General features: G+C 42.5%; 1 protein-coding gene across 1 annotated transcript; it reads right to left on the bottom strand.

Annotated features, from left to right (window-relative positions):
* Window positions 1–1,927: 1,927 nt before the first annotated feature.
* Window positions 1,928–4,939, bottom strand: LOC127304355 (uncharacterized). The gene is made up of 6 exons (XM_051335042.2): window positions 4,870–4,939; window positions 4,721–4,801; window positions 4,227–4,319; window positions 3,615–4,147; window positions 3,233–3,512; window positions 1,928–3,147 (listed from the first exon to the last, which is right to left on the bottom strand). Exons 1-6 carry the CDS (start codon window positions 4,937–4,939, stop codon window positions 1,928–1,930), a joined length of 2,277 nt encoding a protein of 758 aa, XP_051191002.2.
* Window positions 4,940–23,094: the final 18,155 nt, after the last annotated feature.

Below are 23,094 nucleotides of genomic sequence, written 5' to 3'. Positions count from 1 at the left end.
TCTTTGATTTCTTTTGTGGAATGATGATGATCCTTACAAATGAAATAATAATCCATCTGAAGTTAAGTTGGTCTAAACTACATACCGCCAGATACACACCTTATTTCCTTTTATTTGCAAGCTACTTCAGATCATGAGACATCTTTAGGTTGTGCTCCTTGGCGACAAGGTTGTTGATATGTTCTCTCTCGAGAGACTTGAAACCAATGTACCGTCTACACAATTCATGATAATGATCTATTGGCGGGAAACACATCTTGCAGCATCCATCACACTCTTCTTCATACTCTCATAGGAGAACATTCTCTCGATCCTCTCTACTCTCTCGTGCATCAGATGAATGTGAATGTTCATCTGAACCTGCCGCACTTGTTCTAGTAATGTAACTTGTCAACCATCAATGAGGATGGGGACACCTTCTAATACCAGGTCAGCACCCAACGAATATTATTCTACTCACTCTGCCTATGGTGTGTAGCCTTCACTCGTTGGAGTTTACTGCCCCTAGGAATCAGTTGATCTATTGGGGGCACTGGTGAATTGAAAATTGTTGACTAAAGTTCTCTGTTGGATGGCACCTAGGATCCAACGACATCCATCTTTGGTCGTCTATGCATCTTTTTGAACCAGAAGAACTGATGCATTGTTCCTTTTGTTGGGAAGTTCGGCACTGCTGTCATGTGCACTCATTTCATATTTTTTGCTTCTTCACCTTGCAAATATGAAGAGAAATAGTCAGGCAATGCAATCAAGCCTTTAAAATTCACATGCCACTGAATCAAAATGCTTTATAAAATATTTCTTAAACAAAACAGTACATCATCAGAAAAAACAAGTTAGTATCCATGCTAGTTTTAACATATCAATGCTTGATCAATGTAGTGCCTCTGCAACTAAAAACCAAGTGCATATCAAGCCCTCACCCTTATAGCTTATAACCATATGCATTTGTGAATCAATTTTTTTGCTTGGAATTAGAAAATCGATATCGTTCCAGAACACAAAACCATTGAATGTCAATCATCCTAGATTATAGAGATCTGTAAGATATAACCTTTTTCTCACCTAAGTGGTCGCATGTCACAACCGACAAGCGGCGAATGCTGAAATTTCTAGCTAACCATACTGGTCGGAAGTGCATGCGCACATAGCATGAAGAAGGGGATAGGAGAGTCCTGCAAGTTTCAGCTACCCCCTTGAACAACCGTAGAATGCAAAAATCAGGTAGATAAGTCATGAAGGCACACATTTTAGCGATTATACGAATCGAACCAAGAACATCATACTCAAGTAGAATAATCACCCTGTGCACTTGCCATAGTACTGATTTAGAAGAAGCAGAAGAAGCCAGGTATAAACATTATGCAAATATATCATTTATCAAAAAAGATCCATTGATAATCAGTTCTCTTTCATAGTTATATGCTAAAGAAAATAAAGTAACGAAAAATCTTCAAATATCCACAAGACCACAACCAATCTTTTCATTCGCCTCTGTTATTGGCTTTAAAGGATGTTGGCTGATGACCTTGAGATTTTTCCAGCAGGATTCAGATGACTGTCAAATCATAGAGTATATAGACGATGAATATGGAGTTATAGATAAAACATAATCGGCTCTAGAGTAGAAAAACAACCAAGTTAACATTACCTTCCACCGGCTCCTCTGCCCTGTAGTTTATGTGTGGTTAATACATTTTGATAAACACCCACAATGCATCAATAACAACCTAAATACAAATCCTCTCCAGATTGTTTCAGTAAAAACTAACCCGTAGATGTTGCCGTTGATCCATTGTTTGCTTCCTCTTGGCCCACCTTCTCCCCTTTTTTTGACTACATGGCAGCGGCGGCAAACACCTCGCACTCCTTATGGAAGAACTCTTATGACAAGCGCAGGGCCTCGTGCCACATGTCAAAGTTGAACTCACCTCCTCTTCTCGCGCTGCTGTTGTGCTCTGTCGATGCGCACAGTTCTGCGCCACAAGGAACCGCCGTTGCGGGAGTAGCGACGGGCGAGCATCGCTTCTTCCTGGCGTGCGGTGACCTGGGACTTGTCCGGAGTAACCCACCTTGCGTCAATGTATCTCTTGATTTCATCTATGTTACCGTCATTGTCAGGTTGGTCGATGTTGTACGAAGCCCGATCGTGCCCCTTGTATATGTACTTATAAAGGTACTTGACAGCTTTGATGCTTGAGCAGACCTCAACATTGATGTGGCAGTTAAACATGCGGAGAAGGTATGGGTTATAGGGCACAACCCATCTGTTGTCCAGAATCTGACCACGGACCTTAGCGTGACGACCGTCCTTTCGTCTGCGGTAAACAGGGTAGGAGTCCTTCCCTTGTACGGTGTTCTCGTTGAAAGCTCGCGGGTATCTGCATTTGCACACCCCATCTTGCATGCACACGTTGTTGGGCTTGAGAACTCCGCATGGGCCATGCATCATATGCTTTACGACCATGGCATAGAGTTCCGGGTACTTTTTCTTGTCAGGGAGCTCGGCAGATATGACACGGTCGTACTGATTTGGCACAACGGGCTTATATGTTGAATCCATGATCAACAGGAAATGGGCATGGGGGAGGCCTCTCTTCTGGAACTCGACGACATATACATGTGCTGTGACAACACCGAGGATGTGATTTATGAGGAGAATCTCCTTCATGGCCTCCAGCTTGGCTCTAAAAACACGGGCAACAAGATCTGGTCGATCTTGCGGGGTCTGGCCAGGCATCAAGTCATCAACTATCTCCGGCCAGTTTGGGTTGCAAGTCATTGTTAGAAAAATGTCAGGCTTGCCGTACGTTTGCACCAGTGCCATGGCATCCATATGTCTCTTCTTCATGTCTCGATAACCCCCATTGAAGGTAGATGGGAGCACTGTCCTTATGCCAACAGCGGCATCTCGAGATTCTCCTGCAGCGATGCTATCAACAATGCCTTTATACAAATCAGCACGTATCTCCTTCTGGTGCTCCCTGAACCAGTTCAACCTGCAACCCTCAATCTTGATGTACATGTCTACAGCAAACTGCTGGAACAATCGTCCTCCATGCAGTATGGGGTTGAATATGGCAGGACGCGTCTGCAGCCTATAGCAGTAATAGTCCCTGACAGATACGCACATCCTGCTTCTTCCCTCTGTCGAAAGGCAAAAGAGAAAAATATTAGGCATCAGATGGGAATGAATTGCAGAAAATATATGAATATATACGGCAGATCGAACCTGCATCGTTATCCCGTTCTGCTCTTGACTTTTGTGCAGCTGCGTATGATACATTATGTTTAGGTATGTTAGGATGCCAGCCGAGCTCAGCATTTGGGAAGAACAGGGGGTATGAGAGAGGGTCGTAACAGCCCTGTGTCGCTTGTATACCATATCTCTCATTGTTATTACCATGGAGGATAATGCTGCGCTCGAACCTTCTTGCTAGGTTGTTGCCCTCTACCCAAATAGCAGCCACCTCATCTGATATAGGTTTGTTATATCTCCTTTGGTCTAGCTTCTGGTCAGTGTTCAGCTCAATGCGGTACTCATCAAGATTTTCCTACTAGGCTCCTAGTTTCCTAAACTGTTTTGAGTAGGGGTTTTCTTTGAGGATGTCCACCAACATCTTGACAACATTCTGATCTAAATTCTCTGTGGATTTGGCACGATGGTTTAGGTTCGGGTCATCGTCGTAGAAGTATAGTTGCAGATGTTCTGGACGAGAACCTGGACCGAATGAATGCACATTGTGGTACATCGTTCTCTGTGCTCGGAATGTGTACACCCCGGACTTCATGTTGGTGTAGTTGTTGTCGAGGGTGACGCCAAGGGTTGTGAAGGAGAAGTGTCCGTTGAAGAACCAGATGATATCACGGAAATGACGAGAGTCCGCATCGGAGCTAGACCACAGCCTCATGAGTTCCGGTATAGGCTCCGGTTCAAGCAACTCGGTTTGCCCATTTCGACAGCAGAAACCATCAGTCTCGTACTCGAATTTCTTGGCGTTGCAATGTTCGCAGTTCTCGGTGTGCTTCAGGATGTGCGTGCTGTCAGGCATGTTTGAGTAAACAAATTCAAAAGGATCCAGGTTGATGGTGTCCTTGACGTTTGACTCTGGTTCATCAAAGTCCATTTCACCAGCGGCGGAACCTTCTGTCATTATTGAGTTATGCAGTATATGTTAGCTTGACGCAATGAGGAAAGAAGAACATATATAGGCGTGAAGGTGTACCTTCACCGGCGAATAGATAATATTCATCATCCATGATATCGCCTGGAGTGGGATTATCCTCCATGAGCCTGGATAGGAACGTCTCCATGTCACCTTTAATTTTTTTTTTGAGTCGGTAAGTAAAAGAATTAATATATTATATGTCTAAGAATAAGAATCTGACAAAGATGCGTCTAAGTTACCGTCGGTCCCAATGGTGTAAGTTTGTGTGCTCGCCGATGCTGATTCATGAGGTGATGATTGCCTGTTTGGCATAGGGCAGTTTGCAGACGAGGTAGATGCATCGGGGCATGACATTGTTATTGACTGTGTGCATGGGCTGGTCTGCTTAGTTGCAAACCGAGCATTAGAATGTTGCTGATGTGCATGCCTCTCCACATGTGGTATGTTTCGTCTGTTTGCTCTTCGATGTGCACTACTTTCTCGTGTCTCGTTCCCTTCCACCCTTTTTTCTGCTCGTTCTCGAGACCTTCGATGAGATCTGCTCTCCTTACCTTGCTCGTTGGTCTGCTGTGTGTCGTTGATCAAGTCATCGTGAATGAGGTTATTGTCAAATGTCCTGCTAAGGTATTCACCTGCAACAGTATGGTGTCGGTAAGTAGTTGACTGGAAAATAGGAAGTGAAGCAAATATGAATAATTACCGTCCGTCTCCATCGCGTAGTTGTGTGTGACTGCTGAAGGGGAGGAATGAGGTGAATCATCTGCATCCATGGCGGGTGATGTGTTTGGTACAGCTGGATATGTCGATATGGAGGATACCCCAAGTGGGCACATCATTGCGATGGATTCAGCGCATGGGGTCTTCCGTTTAGCCAAGGCTTTTACATTCCGCTTAGCTAGTAAAGTCGTCCTATCCCTCTGTCTTCGAGCTCTTTGGCTAGCATTCCTTTGATCAATAGTTAACTATTGCCTGTCAGCTCTTCTTTGGGCATTCATGACGTCTCTTTCATCAGGTGTGAGCATATTCCGACGTGATATGTTAGGTGTCTGTCTTACCCGATTTGTGTCACTTTCAGTGTGAGTCGGAGATGGTGAAACTCCGTGCTCAAAGCTGATGACCCACAAGTATAGGGGCTCGCAGCAGTCTTCGCGGGTAGTAAAACCCAATTTATTGATTCGACACAAGGGGAGACAAAGAATACTTGAAAACCTTAATAGCGGAGTTGTCAATTCAGCTGCACCTGGAAACAGACTTGCTCGCAAGAGTTTATCAGTAGTAACAGTTTTATAGCAGTAGCAGTAGTGAAATAACAGCAGCAGAGTAACAGAGACAGCAATAGTGATTATAGTAAACAGCAGGATTAAAATACTGCAGGCACGGGGACGGATAACGGGCGTTGCATGGATGAGAGAAACTCATGTAACAATCATAGCAGATCATTTGCAGATAATAATAAAACGGTGTCCAAGTACAAAGCAATCAATAGGCATGTGTTCCATATATAGTCGTACGTGCTCGCAATGAGAAACTTGCACAACATCTTTTGTCCTACCAGCCGGTGGCAGCCGGGCCTCAAGGGAATCTACTGGATATTAAGGTACTCCTTTTAATAGAGTACCGGAGCAAAGCATTAACACTCCGTGAACACATGTGATCCTCACATCACTACCATCCCCTCCGGTTGTCCCGATTCTTGTCACTTCGGGGCCATTGATTCCGGACAGCGACATGTGTATACAACTTGCAGGTAAGATCATAAACAATGAATATCATGATGAAACAACACATGTTCAGATCTGAGATCATGCCACTCGGGCCCTAGTGACAAGCATTAAGCATAACAAGTTGCAACAATATCATCAAAGTACCAATTACGGACACTAGGCACTATGCCCTAACGATCTTATGCTATTACATGACCAATCTCATCCAATCCCTACCATCCCCTTCAGCCTACAGCGGGGGAATTACTCACACATGGATGGGGGAAACATGGCTGGTTGATGAAGAGGCGTCGGTGGTGATGATGGCGATGATCTCCTCCAATTCCCCGTCCCGGCGGAGTGCCAGAACGGAGACTTCTGGCTCCCGAGACGGAGTTTCGCGATGTGGCGGCGTTCTGGAGAGTTTCTGGCGACTTCGACTTCTCTCCGTGCGTTTTTAGGTCGAAGGCAATAAGTAGTCCGAAGGAGGGCGTCGGGGGCCGACCGAGGCCGCCACACACTAGGGCCGCGCGGGCCCCTCCTGGGCCGCGCCAGCCTAGTGTGTGGGGCCCTCGGGCCCCCACCTGGCTTGCCCTTCTGGCTCCGCCAATATTCTGGGAAAATAGGACCTTCTGCATAAATTCCGAGGATTTTCCTGAAAGTTGGATTTCTGCACAAAAACGAGACACCAGAACAGTTCTGCTGAAAACAGCGTTAGTCCGTGTTAGTTGCATCCAAAATACACAAATTAGAGGCAAAACAATAGCAAAAGTGTTCGGGAAAGTAGATACGTTTTGGACGTATCAAAAGCTCGCCGCAATCTTGTGAGAGCATGACGTACCTAAAAGAATGCCCACGTGGTTATTGATTTAGTTTCATTGCAGTACATCCTAGTAGGTATATATTATTAGTATATTCAAGTCCATAAGGGCATTATTGTAAAGAAAGATTTGGATAGTATGTTTATTACCTTGCTCTAGAAGATGTTTTGGTTCTTCTAAAGTGCCAAAATTTAGGGGTGAAATCTTTTTTAATTGGCGGTATCTGCGTTGCTTCAACAGGTATTCTTGTTTCTTCTCCGCAGACAATCGACGGTACCAACTTTGCTTCGTGACACTGCTATTTGTATCTGCACAACTGTTGGTTTGATGTCTAACTGGGGTAAGCTCTGCCAGAGGATATTCAGATGCATTATCTTGACACTTCATCTAGTAGGAATACAGGGAAGAAGACAAAGAAGGTAAGTGTTACAGTATGTTATAAAGAGACTTGACATATCACTGTTATTCTGACCTACCTGCATCAGAGATGGTGAAAATATGTCCATAAAGCTCGAAGCATTGTTCTCAGAACATGTTTGACCTTTTTGGATGCTCCCTGATGTTTTCAGTTTTGCATAGTCATCGGTCATTCTAAATATAAAATGGTGCATCTAAATCTGGTATGGTCCACTCATAATTACCTTGTGCTAATTCTGGGTTGTCATAATTATATATCTTTGTCCGGTCTTTGAAAGTATTATTCTCTCCAGATAATTGACTGCTGCCTAGAACTCCCATTTGTTCACTGGTTTTGTTTGTAACTGGGGTAAGATCCGAGTTGGTTGAATCAGATGCATGATGTAGTCTCCTCATCTGGTAGAAATATTGGGAAGGAGACAAGGAAGATCAAAACATATAAAAGACTGACAATATTCTCAGAATTTTTTGTTTGTTTAGATGATCGAGAGACCACCTGTATTATCGGCGATGGCGAAACTCCGTCAACCAAGCTCACCGCACCGTTTTGCATGCCCCATGATGTGTTAAGTTTAGCATGATCAATGGTAATTATGAATACAAAACGGTGAATTTAAGAGAGCATGGTCTTATACCTTGCACCGGCTCTCCATTTTCATCAGTATATCGGTATGTCATGTCTTTGAAAGGGGTATGCTCTCCTAATAAAATATCATGGCATGGTCAGTGATCAACCTAGATGCGGCAGATGATAAAATAAGATGATAAATAAGATGCATGGTCCTATCTTTGAAAGTGGTATGCCCTCCTGATAAAAGAGCATGCTGAGTGATCAACGTAGATGCATCAGATAATAAAATTAGATGATAAATTTACCAATGCTTGTAGCTGCATTTTTTTTTGTTCACGAGCTATCCGCAACTTCTTTAGGTGTTCTTGCTTTGCCTCAGGAGACAATCGAGCATACCAACTCAGCTTCTTGCCACTGCCATGTTTTGCTCCATTATTTTCATTTGCAGATTCTTGGGTTATATCTTGAAATGGGGTACGTTCCCCCTTGGAAGATTGATCAACATTCTTCTGTTTACTCATTTTTACCAATGGGAGAACATCAAGGTGGAGCGTCAGCAGAGCACGGTGATAACCCACAAGTATAGGGGATCGCGGCAGTCTTCGAGGGTAGTATAACCCAAATTTATTGATTCGACACAAGGGGAGGTAAAGAATACTTATAAGCCTTAACAACTGAGTTGTCAATTCAGCTGCACCTGGAAAAGCACTAGCAACAGGGGTGATGTGAAAGTAGCAGTAATATGAGAGCAGTAGTAACAGTAACACAGCAGCAGTAATAGCAATATGAGAGCAATGGCACGAGAAGATAGTTGATACTACTTCTAATGACATGTAGAGCAAGTATATAATGATGAGAGATGGACCGGGGTTCCCAGCGATCTACACTAGTGGTAACTCTCCAATAACAAGTAACAAGTGTTGGGTGAACAAATTACAGTTGGGCAATTGATAGGAATCAAAGCATTAAGAAAGAACATCAAGATTATTAATTATGTAGGCATGTTTTCCGTATATAGTCGTACGTGCTCGCAATGAGAAACTTGCACAACATCTTTTGTCCTACCAGCCGGTGGCAGCCGGGCCTCAAGGGAAACTACTGGATATTAAGGTACTCCTTTTAATAGAGTACCGGAGCAAAGCATTAACACACCGTGAAAACATGTGATCCTCACATCACTACCATCCCCTCCGGTTGTCCCGATTTCTGTCACTTCGGGGCCATTAGTTCCGGACAGTGACATGTGCATACAACTTGTAGATACAATCTAAGCAACAATATAGAGCTTAAATCTAAGATCATGCCACTCGGGCCCTAGTGACAAGCATTAAGAATAACAAGATTGCAGCAACAATAACTTCACAAACTTTATAGATAGACTAATCATAATGTATCATCCATCGGATCCCAACAAACACAACACCGATTACATCAGATGAATCTCAATCATGTAAGGCAGCTCATGAGACCATTGTATTGAAGTACATGGGGGAGAGTATACCGACATAGCTACTGCTAGAACCCGTAGTCCATGGGGGAACTACTCACGGAGCATGGTGGAGGCGGTGGCGTTGATGGAGATGGCTTCCGGGGGCACTTCCCCGTCCCGGCAGGGTGCCGGGACAGAGTTCTGTCCCCCGAATTGGAGTTTCGCGACGGTAGCGGCGCCCCTGGAGTCTTTCTGGAGTTTCGTCAATTGGTGATGCGTTTTTAGGTCGAAAGGGATTATATAGGCGAAGAGGCGGCGCAGGGGGGCACCTGGGGGCGCCACACCCTAGGCCGGCGCGGCCTAGGCCTGGCCCGCGCCGCCATGTGGTGTGGTGGCCCCCTGGCCCCTCTCCGACTCTTCTTCGGTGTTCTGGAGCCTTCCGGAGAAAATAGGAGGTTTGGCGTTGATTTCGTCCAATTCCGAGAATATTGCCCGAACAGCCTTTCTGGAACCAAAAACAGCAGAAAACAGGAACTGGCACTGTGGCATCTTGTTAATAGGTTAGTTCCGGAAAATGCATGAAATCATCATAAAGTGCAAGCAAAACATGTAAGTATTGTCATAAAACAAGCATGGAACGACAGAAATTATGGATACGTCGGGGACGTATCAGCATCCCCAAGCTTAGTTCCTGCTCGTCCCGAGCAGGTAAACGATAAAAAGAATAATTTCTGTAGTGACATGCTACTTACATAACCTTGATCATACTATTACAAAGCATATGAAATGAATGAAGTGACTCAAGGCAATGATCTATAGTTGCTAACAAATAGATAACATATAGCAAAACTTTTCATGAACAGTACTTTCAAGACAAGCATCAAAATTCTTGCACAAGAGTTAACTCATAAAGCAATAAGTTCATAGTAAAGGCATTGAAGCAACACAAAGGAGGATATAAGTTTCAGCGATTGCTTTCAACTTTCAACATGTATATCTCATGGATATTGTCAACATAGAGTAATATGATGAATGCAAATATGCAAGTATGTAAGAATCAATGCACAGTTAACACAAGTGTTTGCTTCTTGAGGTGGAGAGAAATAGGTGAACTGACTCAACATTAAAAGTAAAAGAATGGTCCTTCAAAGAGGAAAGCATCGATTGCTATATTTATGCTAGAGCTTTGGTTTTGAAAACATATAGAGAGCATAAAAAGTAAAATTTTGAGAGGTGTTTGTTGTTGTCAACGAATGGTAATGGGTACACTAACTACCTCGCCAACCGGACTTTCAAGAGCGGCTCCCATGAATTATTGCATATTTATTTGGCACTCCTTCCAACCTTTCTTTCACAAGCCATGGCTAACCGAATCCTTCGGGTGCCGTCCAACAATCACAAACCATGGAGGAGTGTCTATTTAAGTTAATTAATTCGGGACTGGGAATCCCATTGCCAGCTCTTTTTGCAAAATTATTGGATAAGCGGATGTGCCACTAGTCCATATGAGAGTCCGTCAAAAGTAAATGACAAGGTTGAAAGCTAAACACCACATACTTCCTCATGAGCTATGAAACATAAACACAAATTGAGAAGCATTTTGAAGGTTTTAAAGGTAGCACATGAGAATTTACTTGGAATGGTTTGAAATGCCATGCATAGGTATTTATGGTGGACACTCTGGAATAACTTGGTTTTCATGTGTTTGGAAGCACGAGCAGCGTTCCCGCTCAGTACAAGTGAAGGCTAGCAATAGACTAGGGAGCGACAAATCAAGAGAGCAATAACTGTCATAATCATGCTTGCGGCAAAATAAATTAACGGAGGCATAAAAGTGATACAAGAACTCTGAAGCAATATAGATCATCGAGGCTTAATTGACTTTTTGTTCAGTCATATGCATGCGTGAGCATGTGCCAAGTCGATATAAATGAATTATTCAGAGGAGGATACCACAATGCCATACTTACTTATGAATAAAACAATGCAAGCAAACATCCATGACATGCTACTCATATTAATAAATTGGAGCTAAACATGAGAGATCATAAACTACTAGACTTTCTCAAATAACATATACCTCACATGAACCAACTAAGCATGCTCATATGGATGAGTATATGTACAAAAATGAAAACAAATAGAGTTCATACCAGCCTCTCACCACAATCAGATTGTCGTAGATCGTCATTATTGCCTTTTCACTTGTGCAGCTTGGATAATATGAAATGAAAACCACGCTCCAGCCACCGAAGACCATTGAACTCATAAAGAACTTTACAAACCAGAGAAGAACAGCAAATATTTTTGGTGTTTTCAAATTAGAAACAAGAACAAGAGGAAACAAACAAACAAAGCAAAATCTTTTTGGGTTTTCTTATAGCAAACTAGCAATAGCAAATAAAGTGAAACAAATGCAAGAAACCAAAGCAAACAAATGGTGAAGAGAAATAAAAGAAATATTTTTGGTCTTTTTGTGTTTTGGGAAGGAAACAAAGCAAAACAAAAAATAGCAAACTAAAAGAAACACAGAAAAGCAGGATGACAGAAATCTGCCAAAACCTGTCAGCAGTACAGAAATCGATTTTAACAAAAATCTTACGTTGCTCAGATCGAAAAGTGTTCAACTAATGAAAGTTAGATAATAACCTGGGGAACCTGCACAAAAATTGGCAACTTAAAATGACGCTCTGGCTATTTTTGACGATTTTTACAGTAACGTTCCAGAATCTGTTTTCAGGCAGCACTTCCCCAAATATCATCTTCCTCTCATTAGAAAACCACTCAAGCGAACAAAACAAGTATGTACAAGTATCCAGCAATCATAATATGCAAAGAATGAGTGACGCTGGTATACCTCCCCCCAAGCTTAGGCTTTTGGCCTAAGTGGAGTTCAATCCCATCGATCCCATGAAGTAGTGTCTCCGTAATATGAAGAAGATGGGTCGTATTCCGGGTATGTGCTAGAAGAAGCACCCGGATATGTGACGGTGTGGTCGTAGTAGGTCCCGACATCCTCGGAGTCATGTTGCTGGTAGAATTCTTGTATCTTCATATGTTCATCCACCTCCTCCTTGGTGCACGACCATGATTGCCTGTCAATACTTAACAAACCAGGTTGGGGAAAAGGGATTTCCTTCTCCTCCCCGTCAGAAAACAACATTCTATACACCATATTATCTAAAGTAGAGTCAGTGGTAACAAAATGATGACTCTTCATAGCAGTAATATCGAGTCTCCTAGGGGCCAATGGCACATCATTAGGATCAAGAGGAAGATTAAGATATGTTAAAACACGCAATGCGATAGTTCCTCCAAAAATAGGCCCCCTGGTAGTCAGGCGGCGAGCAATAAGAGCACCGAGGTGATAGGAGGTTTGACCAGTAAGTGCAATATGCAAGAAAGCAAGATGGTAACTAGAGATATTACTAGTGTTCTCCCTACCAAGAATGCTAGTAGCAATGTAGTATGCGAAATACTTAATGGCGGGAAGTTGGATGTTCCTTATCTTGCCCCGCTGGATGGTGCGACAATCATCCTCGGTGATCCCTCGGTAGAGCTCCAGCAAGTCCCGGGGGTTGTCATCAATCCTACTTGCTGTACCTACAGGGGCAATGTCCAAGGCACAACAAAAATCCTTCAACGGCATAGTCACAGTCTTACCATAGATTCTGAATGCAACCGTTGGCTCATATTGTTTGTTGTCGAACTGGAAACTCTCGACAAAGATCTTGGTGAGCATGTGGTATTGCTCCCTTTCATCGCTCATATAGGTGGTTAACCCTGCCCTGTTGACAAGGGTCAAGAAATCCTCCAGTATCCCTGCATTCCTTAGAAAATCATAACACGGAAAAGTAGAAGCATTAGGGGGACCGTGGTCCTCTTCAGGCGCGAAGCTAGGCGCGAGGATGTCTTCATTGTATGATTGCCTAATCCGGGTGGCGGCCCTAGAAGGCCTCCCGGTGCTGGTTGTCCCCTTCTTGAACAACTCTCCAAAGCTAAACTTCTTCATAGCTTCTCTGAAATTTTCAACAAATGACATAAAAAATTTGATTTGGTGACATATAATTGAGGGAAACTACAATAGGAACTTGCTAGAGTACTAATCATGCATCAAAACTAGTTTCTACCACTTAGAACAAGCATGCAAGCTCACTAAACATGTTACCTACAGCAGCAAAATATTCAAGATATACTCAACCAAATGAAATTCTACTTGGATGGGTGGAGGAGTCACATACCGAAGAGCAAATGTGCCAAATTTCAGACAGAAATCTGGGCTGAGCAAAGAGATCGAAAAATCTGGAGCTCTGGAGCAAAAATGCGAGAGAGATGAACTTGGTACGAGTTTTTTCGGGAGAGAGACTGTTCTGGGCGAAAGAGATGACAAGGTGGGGCAGAGGGGAGCCCACACCACATGGTGGCGCGGCCACCTCCTTGGCCGCGCCGGCCAGTGGTGTGGCGCCCTCTGGTGCCCCACAGGTCATCCTCTGGCACTCCCAGGTGCCTCGTCGAAAAATAAGACCAACGGTATAATTTTTGTGAATTTTTGAAAACTTTGAAAAACGCACATTTCTGGGTATTTAGTTTATTATTACTGGCCAGGAAAAATTTCGAAATCTTCAAATAACTAAAGAACTTTGCAAATTAAAAGTGCTACAGCAACTAGAGCAAGTGGAGGAAGAAAGATATGTTGTTTACCTCCTCTATGCATATAAAAAGTATCCGTTAACAAGGTTGATCAAGTCTTGTCACCAAATAACCTTTTCATAGCATAAGAAGAAATAAACCTCAAATCAATCATGTTACCTTGAATTGTATTGATATGGATCCAATCACGAGAGTTTGATATTCTTCCTTAGGCTCATATATAGGACAATCAATAGTTCCCACTTTGATAGTTCTCACATTAGAAATAGTATTAACTCCACATGCCTTCTCAATCCTCTTGGGAAAATAAACGGTATGCTCCCTATCATCAACATTGAAAGTAACCTTTCCTTTGTTGCAATCAATAACAGCCCCTGCGGTGTTAAGAAAAGGTCTCCCAAGAATAATAGACATATTATCATCTTCAGGCATTTCCAACACAACAAAATCAGTTAATATCAAGCAGTTAGTAGTAACTTGAACAGGAACATTCTCACATATACCAACAGGAATAGCAGTAGATTTATCAGCCATTTGCAAAGATATATCAGTAGGTATCAACTTATCTAAGTAAAGTCTCTTATAAAGAGAAAAAGGCATAACACTAACACCGGCTCCCAAGTCACATAGAGTAGTTTTAACATAATTATTCTTGATAGAACAAGGAATAGTAGGTATACCTGGGTCGCCCAACTTCTTTGGAATTTTGCCATTGAAAGAGTAATTAGCAAGCATAGTGGAAATTTCCTCATTGGGGATTTTCCTTTTGTTAGTAACAATATCTTTCATATACTTTGAATAAGGAGGCAATTTAATAGCATCAGTCAAAGGGATTTGCAAGAATAAAGGTTTCATCCAATCGCAAAATTTATTATAGTGTTCTTCTTCCTTTGATTTTAGTTTCTTAGCAGGAAAAGGCATTTGCTTTTGCACCCAAGGTTCTCTTTCATTACCATGTTTCTCAGCAATAAAATCTTCTTTAGTGTACTTTTTATTTTTAGCATGCTTTTCAGGTTCTTCTTCAACCTCTTCTTTATCAGGAGTACCATTCTTATCATTATCTTTATCATTATCATGTTCATTACCACTTTCAGTTTCAGCATCAGAAATAGAAATACTATTAGGATCATTAACAGGTTCAGAGGATTCTACAACATTTTTATTTTTCTTCTTCTTTTTCTTCCTAGAATGAGCACTAGGTTCAATGCGTTGAGAATCTTGTTCAACTCTTTTGGGATGCCCTTCAGGATATAGAGGATCCTGGGTAGAGACACCGCCTCTAGTTGTTACTTCATAAGCATGTTTCTCTTTAGAATTATTCCCTAACAAGTCATTTTGCACTTTAGTGAGTTGATCAATTTGAGTTTGAATCATTTGAAAATGTTTAACAAGCATCTTAACATCATTGGAGGTTCTCTCCACAATACCAAGCAATTCACTAATAGCTTGAGAATTTTCCATTAAATGATTCTCTACTCTCATATTAAAATTTTCTTGCTTAACAATATAATTATCAAACTCATCTAAGCATTGTGCAGGAGGTTTCGAATACGGAATATCTTCCCTAGTAAAGCGTTGAAGGGAGTTTACCTCAATCATGGGTGAAGGGGGAATTATCTCACATATATCTTCTATAGGAGGTAGATTCTTCACATCTTCAGATTTAATACCTTTCTCCTTGAGAGACTTCTTGGCTTCCCTCATATCTTCATCATTCAATTTAATTAAACCCCTCTTCTTCACTATTGGCGTTGGAGTTGGTTCAGGCGTATTCCAATCATCATAATTCCGGCCTATTTTAGCCAATAATTCTTCAGCGTCGTCTGGAGTTCTTTTCCTGAAAACACAACCAGCACAACTATCCAGGTATGCCCTAGAATCAATGGTTAGTCCACTATAAAATATATCAAGTAATTCATGCTTTTCAAAGTCATGGTCAGGCAGAGCTCTAATAAGAGAGCAAAATCTTGCCCAAGCCTCAGGCAATTTCTCTTCATCTCCCTGATCAAAACTATAAACTCTTTGCAAAGCAGCATGTTGAGCACTAGCAGGAAAATATTTCCGAAAGAAAACAGCAAGCAATTCTTTTGGACTTTTAATAGAACTAGGTGGCAAACTATTATACCAAGTTTTAGCGTCATCCTTTAATGAGAATGGAAATATTTTAGCAACAAAGTAAGTACGCTTCTTAACATCATCAGAAAACAAGCTACTCAAAGTAGATAACTCAGTCATGTGTTCAACAGCACTTTCTTTTTCAGTACCACAGAAAGGTGTTTTCTCAACAATAGCTATATGAGATAGATCAAGAGAAAAATCATAATCTTTATCCCTAATGTTTATAGGAGATGTGGCAAATTTAGGATCAGGAGACAGTTTATATCTAACAGTATGTTCTGCAAGCAACTTTTTAATTTTTCTTGCATCAGTAGTAGCATTGCATTTTTCAATAAAATCATCATTAAGCTCCACATAATCTTCCTCAGGATCATCACTAAAATAATCAAGTTCAGGTGAACTAACAGGTGTAGTAGCATTAGGAGTTTCAGTATTTTCAATTTGTCTAGACCTAGCAATTGTAGCATCTAGAAAGGATCCCAATGAACCACTATCATCAAGCACAGCAGAAACATTATCAATATTATGAGAGTGTTCAGATTCAGCAGAAGTACCCGCATGCGAAGCATGTGGCGGTGAAACAAGTTTATCAATCACAGATGGTGAATCAAGTGTAGCGGAGGTATTCAGAATTGTACCTTTTCTTGTAGTGGATGGTAATATGGCGGTCTTAGTATCGCGAGGTTTACCCATGATGGAGAATTTGCAGCGAACAATATTAATCCAAGTGAACTTCCAAATAAAGCTATGCTCCCCGGCAACGGCGCCAGAAAATAGTCTTGATAACCCACAAGTATAGGGGATCGCGGCAGTCTTCGAGGGTAGTATAACCCAAATTTATTGATTCGACACAAGGGGAGGTAAAGAATACTTATAAGCCTTAACAACTGAGTTGTCAATTCAGCTGCACCTGGAAAAGCACTAGCAACAGGGGTGATGTGAAAGTAGCAGTAATATGAGAGCAGTAGTAACAAAGAATACAAATGAAAAAGTAATAGCAATATGAGAGCAATGGCACGAGAAGATAGTTGATACTACTTCTAATGACATGTAGAGCAAGTATATAATGATGAGAGATGGACCGGGGTTCCCAGCGATCTACACTAGTGGTAATTCTCCAATAACAAGTAACAAGTGTTGGGTGAACAAATTACAGTTGGGCAATTGATAGGAATCAAAGCATTAAGAAAGAACATCAAGATTATTAATTATGTAGGCATGTTTTCCGTATATAGTCGTACGTGCTCGCAATGAGAAACTTGCACAACATCTTTTGTCCTACCAGCCGGTGGCAGCCGGGCCTCAAGGGAAACTACTGGATATTAAGGTACTCCTTTTAATAGAGTACCGGAGCAAAGCATTAACACACCGTGAAAACATGTGATCCTCACATCACTACCATCCCCTCCGGTTGTCCCGATTTCTGTCACTTCGGGGCCATTAGTTTCGGACAGTGACATGTGCATACAACTTGTAGATACAATCTAAGCAACAATATAGAGCTTAAATCTAAGATCATGCCACTCGGGCCCTAGTGACAAGCATTAAGAATAACAAGATTGCAGCAACAATAACTTCACAAACTTTATAGATAGACTAATCATAATGTATCATCCATCGGATCCCAACAAACACAACACCGATTACATCAGATGAATCTCAATCATGTAAGGCAGCTCATGAGACCATTGTATTGAAGTACATGGAGGAGAGTATACCGACATAGCTACTGCTAGAACCCGTAGTCCATGGGGGAACTACTCACGGAGCATGGTGGAGGCGGTGGCGTTGATGGAGATGGCTTCCGGGGGCACTTCCCCGTCCCGGCAGGGTGCCGGGACAGAGTTCTGTCCCCCGAATTGGAGTTTCGCGACGGTGGCGGCGCCCCTGGAGTCTTTCTGGAGTTTCGTCAATTGGTGATGCGTTTTTAGGTCGAAAGGGATTATATAGGCGAAGAGGCGGCGCAGGGGGGCACCTGGGGGCGCCACACCCTAGGCCGGCGCGGCCTAGGCCTGGCCCGCGCCGCCATGTGGTGTGGTGGCCCCCTGGCCCCTCTCCGACTCTTCTTCGGTGTTCTGGAGCCTTCCGGAGAAAATAGGAGGTTTGGCGTTGATTTCGTCCAATTCCGAGAATATTGCCCGAACAGCCTTTCTGGAACCAAAAACAGCAGAAAACAGGAACTGGCACTGTGGCATCTTGTTAATAGGTTAGTTCCGGAAAATGCATGAAATCATCATAAAGTGCAAGCAAAACATGTAAGTATTGTCATAAAACAAGCATGGAACGACAGAAATTATGGATACGTCGGGGACGTATCACACGGCAGCGGCGATCGATGCCTGGGTCGAAGAAGTTCTTTTGGCAGATCGCAGCGGCAGAAGATCACAACGGCGGCGGAAGATCACAACGGCGGCAATCGATGGTTGGCTCGAAGATTTGGACGGCGGCGGAAGATCTGGACGTGTTTGCGCTCGAGTTGAATACCAATTTCCTTGTGTGTTTAAGTGTATTTCCTTGATTGAGGCAGTATGTGCTGAATATGATGCGATTGGTAAGTGTATTTCTTTGATTGACGCAGTATACCAATTTCCTTCCGTGTTTGCGCTGGATCTGATGTGATCGGTGATTGATGTCTTTAATTGTATTTCCTTCTGTGTGCGGTTCCTTCTGTATGTGCTCTGTGTCTGTGATTGACGGTTGAGATTTGTCAAATGTTTGATGTCAAAGTGGACACCATCCCCAACTGCAATTTAATAGTAAAGATTGTACATCACGTAATCTCAGCATCTACATTAGTCCAAACCAGTTGTCTGTAAAACCAAACACGTAGGAGAATCATCCAACCTATATGAGAGAGAGATGTTAGTTAACAGTATAATGGAACCACCTAAGAGCCTCCACAGTTAACAATATAATGGAACCACCTAAGAGCCTCCACAACCATTTGGAATTCTGAGTCGTCCGATCAAATCATCCGACGGTCTGAACGATCTTGCAACTCCCGAACGAAAGCGATGTAGAGTTGTCGATCTAGCTTTCGTAAACAGGCTCTTTTTTGTTGGAGGGCTTCTACTCCCTGTATGGATTTAGGGCTTACTATTTTTTTTGGGCCGAACCAACGTTAAAAGGGCTGCAACTCCACAGGTTGTGTTGGGTGCCTTCTCATGAACTGGACCACCATGGGCCGCGTGGCCGAAAGGGGACATTCAAGAAGGCGGAGCAACGGAGTGGGAAGGACACGGTGGCTCCGCCGCCTCTTCTTGCTGCTTAGTGCCGGGGAAGGTGGTCAGGCCTCCGCTTTTTTCACCTAATGGCAGTAATGGACGCCGGTTTCCTGCTTGACCCCTCTCTTTCTAACTCATTTAATCTCTTGGGCAGCAAGATCAGATCGTGGGAGAGACGGAGATGGATCGCGCGAGCATGGCCCATCGAGATCCCTAATCAGATGGAGGAGGAGCACGAGTACACATTCACTAGGATTACCTTCTCGATAGCAAGGTACGTGCATGAAGGATCAAATCAATCCGATATTTTCTGCAGAAGAAGATTTGGTTCTCCATCGGACATTCTGGTAGACTCGGTTGTACTCCTTGTTTTCCATTAGAGTAGTTGATGATTAATCAGTTCTTCTTGTTTGTTTCTCCAAGTATAACATGTGGTTGAACAAGCACAAAGGCAAGTCCATGGCGAACAAAGCGGCACAGCCGTGGCAAGCTGGCCAGATTCAACAAATTGGGTGAGCGCTTGCATTTGGGTTGGACAGAAGTGACGATATCTATTTCTTCCTAATAGTGTCAGTGTCTACAAATTGCAATTAGAATTGGAGGTGTAGACTGTTACGTAGATGGCACTTTTTTTTCTTAAGCACCCCAGCAAACGCCTCTACACTGAACATGGCCTTATGCTCTCCTCTATCACACTTTCCTTGCGGCATCCACGATGGAGAGGCTACAACGATGAAAACGACGTGTGCCACCCACCAAACAGTGTTAAGGGGGTTGTTTCCAGGAGGTGAAGAAGCCAGATGCTATTCCTAAGAAACATACACTCTTTGCACCTCCTCAACAGCATAGCGAGGTGGAGTCATTTTTTTCACCGCCTTGTGTTTCTAGAGTTGGTGTACAATTTTGTATAAAGTTTTCCACAAGTTTATGAGTTGTAATGATTTTTACTGCTTAGCCTTCCTGTAGTGTCCATCATACGCTCCTATAATTCATTGTTTTTGTTATAATCGAGATGCACAATGAACGAAGAACGAAAATAAAACACCGCAGGGGACACGAGATTTTAACGTGGAAAACCCTTGCAACACACAAGGGAAAAAACCACGGGCGCCAGCCAGCAAAACTTCACTATTTCGGTGGTGTTTACAAACGCCGTGGGTGTACAATGATGCGATGAAACCCTAGCGGCGGCTTACAGGGAATATATATAGACGGTCGCTCCGCTCGTCAGAAGTTAGCCTCCCTTTAGTATATGAATTTGGATCACAATATAACAGTTTTATTTCCAAGATAATTGCAGTTCGTCCCATTAAGTTTGAGTTCCCATGAAACAGCAACCGTAGGCCATAGATTTCTGTATTCTTATATTGTGTGTACGGTGATAGTAGTTAGAATTATTCCTTTCTTTTTGCAAATTTCTTTTGCCAACTGTGCTACTGTTTGATTAATTTTCCATTCTAGGCATTTTAAAATTATCTTGAATTGCGAAGTGTTGAGTATTTCCTGAGTGATAACTGTCAGCACAAACATGGCATGAGAAGCTATACAAGCAACCACAGAAAACGGATGAAAACAAAAGTACAACAGGTTTTATTTCTTCCCCTGAAGGTTAGGGTTTCCTTTCAGTGTTTTTCTTCCCGTAAGGGTTTACTGAACACTTGTATTTTTATTCCTGTAGAATGCTACAATCCATCTGTTTTTTTCATGCCAACCAGAGGCAATAATGAAGTTGCTATTGGCAATGTATTTAGCTCACCGCTCTCTTCTACGCTTACTATTTCTTTACTGTCGGACCATTATTACCTTTGAAGTATTAGTTGTTATTATTCAATTTGTTTCGGAAGTATGCTCTTATTACACTGAACTGATCATCTCATGTTTGTGTATATGCTATATTTGTTGAAGGTGGTGAATTCAGAAACATAAGCGGATGAGAATTGTGGAAATTGAGCTACTACAAGCAACACGGAATCATGCCCCAAAGAAATCGCCACATGTCAGGAGGTAATCGGTCTCTTCAAGGCTTTCAATCTCAGCTTCAGCAAAATCAAGTTTTTTTTGTAAGTGTGCATTTATTTCACTTTTGTGCCACTTGTCAAGGTATATCTAACAGGCTGAAGGTACTCATAGCTTTTCTTTATTAGCTTTTCATATGTTTTTTTCTTTATAGTGAAATCGTACATGTTCATCTTTATTACTCCTTCCATCCATAAAAGAATGTCGGAGATTTGTCTAAATTCGGATGTATCTATACACTAAAGTGTATTTAGATACATTTAAATTTTCCACGCGCTCCATACAAAGCTTATATCTTCCTTAGTTTCTACAAAAGGCCTTCTTTACAGTTCTTTAGCCGCGCGCTTATTTATTTGTTGCCTTTGGTGTTTGTAGGTTAATGATGTCAGGTGATTCATACCTTTTGTCAGACATAGCCCATGTCAGAATGCGTTACACCATACAACAGTATTCTGTACTTGATGGATAGAACTGAAATGAAACTACACATAGCTGATTTTAATTGCTTCCTGATGTACCATTAAGTTACGAACGCATGGTCCGAAAGAGCAAAAAGAAATATCTTAACCATGGAGCTTTAACTGAAAACGAGTCTTCATCTAGGCATGTCCACTTTGAATCAAAGTGGGATGAAATGGAGCTATATGATATAGATGACAGCATGTAAATATGAACGGTAGGTACAGAAACAGATAGTATGATGCCATGTAAATTCTTGCTTTTATGCTTATGGTCAACTCACTATTCCTTAATTTCTGAGTCTCCCTCTGTGGACTTTATACAAGTATTGTTGTTTGGAATATGAACTGGTAGCTTGATGAGCCAGCTCCACAAACTTGGATACCTTGTACGAAATAATGATACTTAATATGGGTCGGAGGAAGTACTAATTAATTATACTTGATGTTTTATCTGCGGTATATTTTCCTAGCTTCTATGCATAATATGTTCAGAAATACTACCTTGGTTCCTATCGACCACTTCTCTATGTTTGATTGAATATTAACGGGGATGGTTTCATGTGGTTTATCTAAAATGCTTATGCCCTTCTTTTCTTTTCTTAAGATGGACGGGCGCGGCAATGCGCGCTTTCATGTTCTAGTGGAAGAGAAAGCTGCCGTATGTAGAATGACGGATGGATAATTCCGGACGAAATCGCTGCCCGTCAAAGGGATCTTCTATTGAAATCAGCTCAGTTGCTCGTCCAGGAACATAGCAGTATCTCATCTCTAACAGGATGATCGTCCAGGAAGAAAGGCCATGGAGGGCTGCTCCGGTGCTCCCCCTAGACTAAGTTGAAGTGTTATAGTTGTTTTTTTTTCCTGCGCCGAAATCCATATCCAGCCCATGTATTCCCATCTATTTTGATACGGTATGCGTATATCGCATAAAAAGTCACGTGAGCAAGATCTTTATAGGACCTTTCTATTTCGGCACACGCACGTGACCATAGATACGTACAAAAACGAGGTACACCACAATACGAACCATACGGGCCCGTACATAGCTGTACAGACGGTCGACCTTCACTGAAGTTACGATTGTGCTCCTGTTTACGAACAAATTATCTAGGGGAAGTGCAGCTAAGCAGAAGCGAAGGCCATGGTAGTGGTCGGACAACATTTAACACGATCCAAACAACTGATATTGCTGCAGACCTTATTATGGTTGTAGGGAACAACTGATATCTTCTCGGGAAGGAACAACGTACGCTGTAACCTGAATACTGTCAGCGGCTTGAGGGAAGGGACACGCGCTCGGTGCAGACGCTAGCGGCTCCGTAGTGGTGTCATCGTTCGGGCATTCCATCGAACAACTTGACGCCATCGCAGGCTCAGTTTCGGTGGCAACATGCGACGAACATCGAGTTGCGACCCAAGTAAAATGCAGGGGCACATTTGCAGATATGTGCATGCGGGGTGCCACGCGCGGAGATGAAGTCGTCGTCACCCCCAGCTTTGGTGGCCTTGTGTCGA

The sequence above is a fragment of the Lolium perenne genome, chromosome 5 (assembly GCF_019359855.2).
Source record: "Lolium perenne isolate Kyuss_39 chromosome 5, Kyuss_2.0, whole genome shotgun sequence".
Taxonomy (NCBI): domain Eukaryota; kingdom Viridiplantae; phylum Streptophyta; class Magnoliopsida; order Poales; family Poaceae; genus Lolium; species Lolium perenne.
Note: the sequence above shows the minus strand (reverse complement) of the source record. Positions and strands in the feature narration are given on the sequence as shown.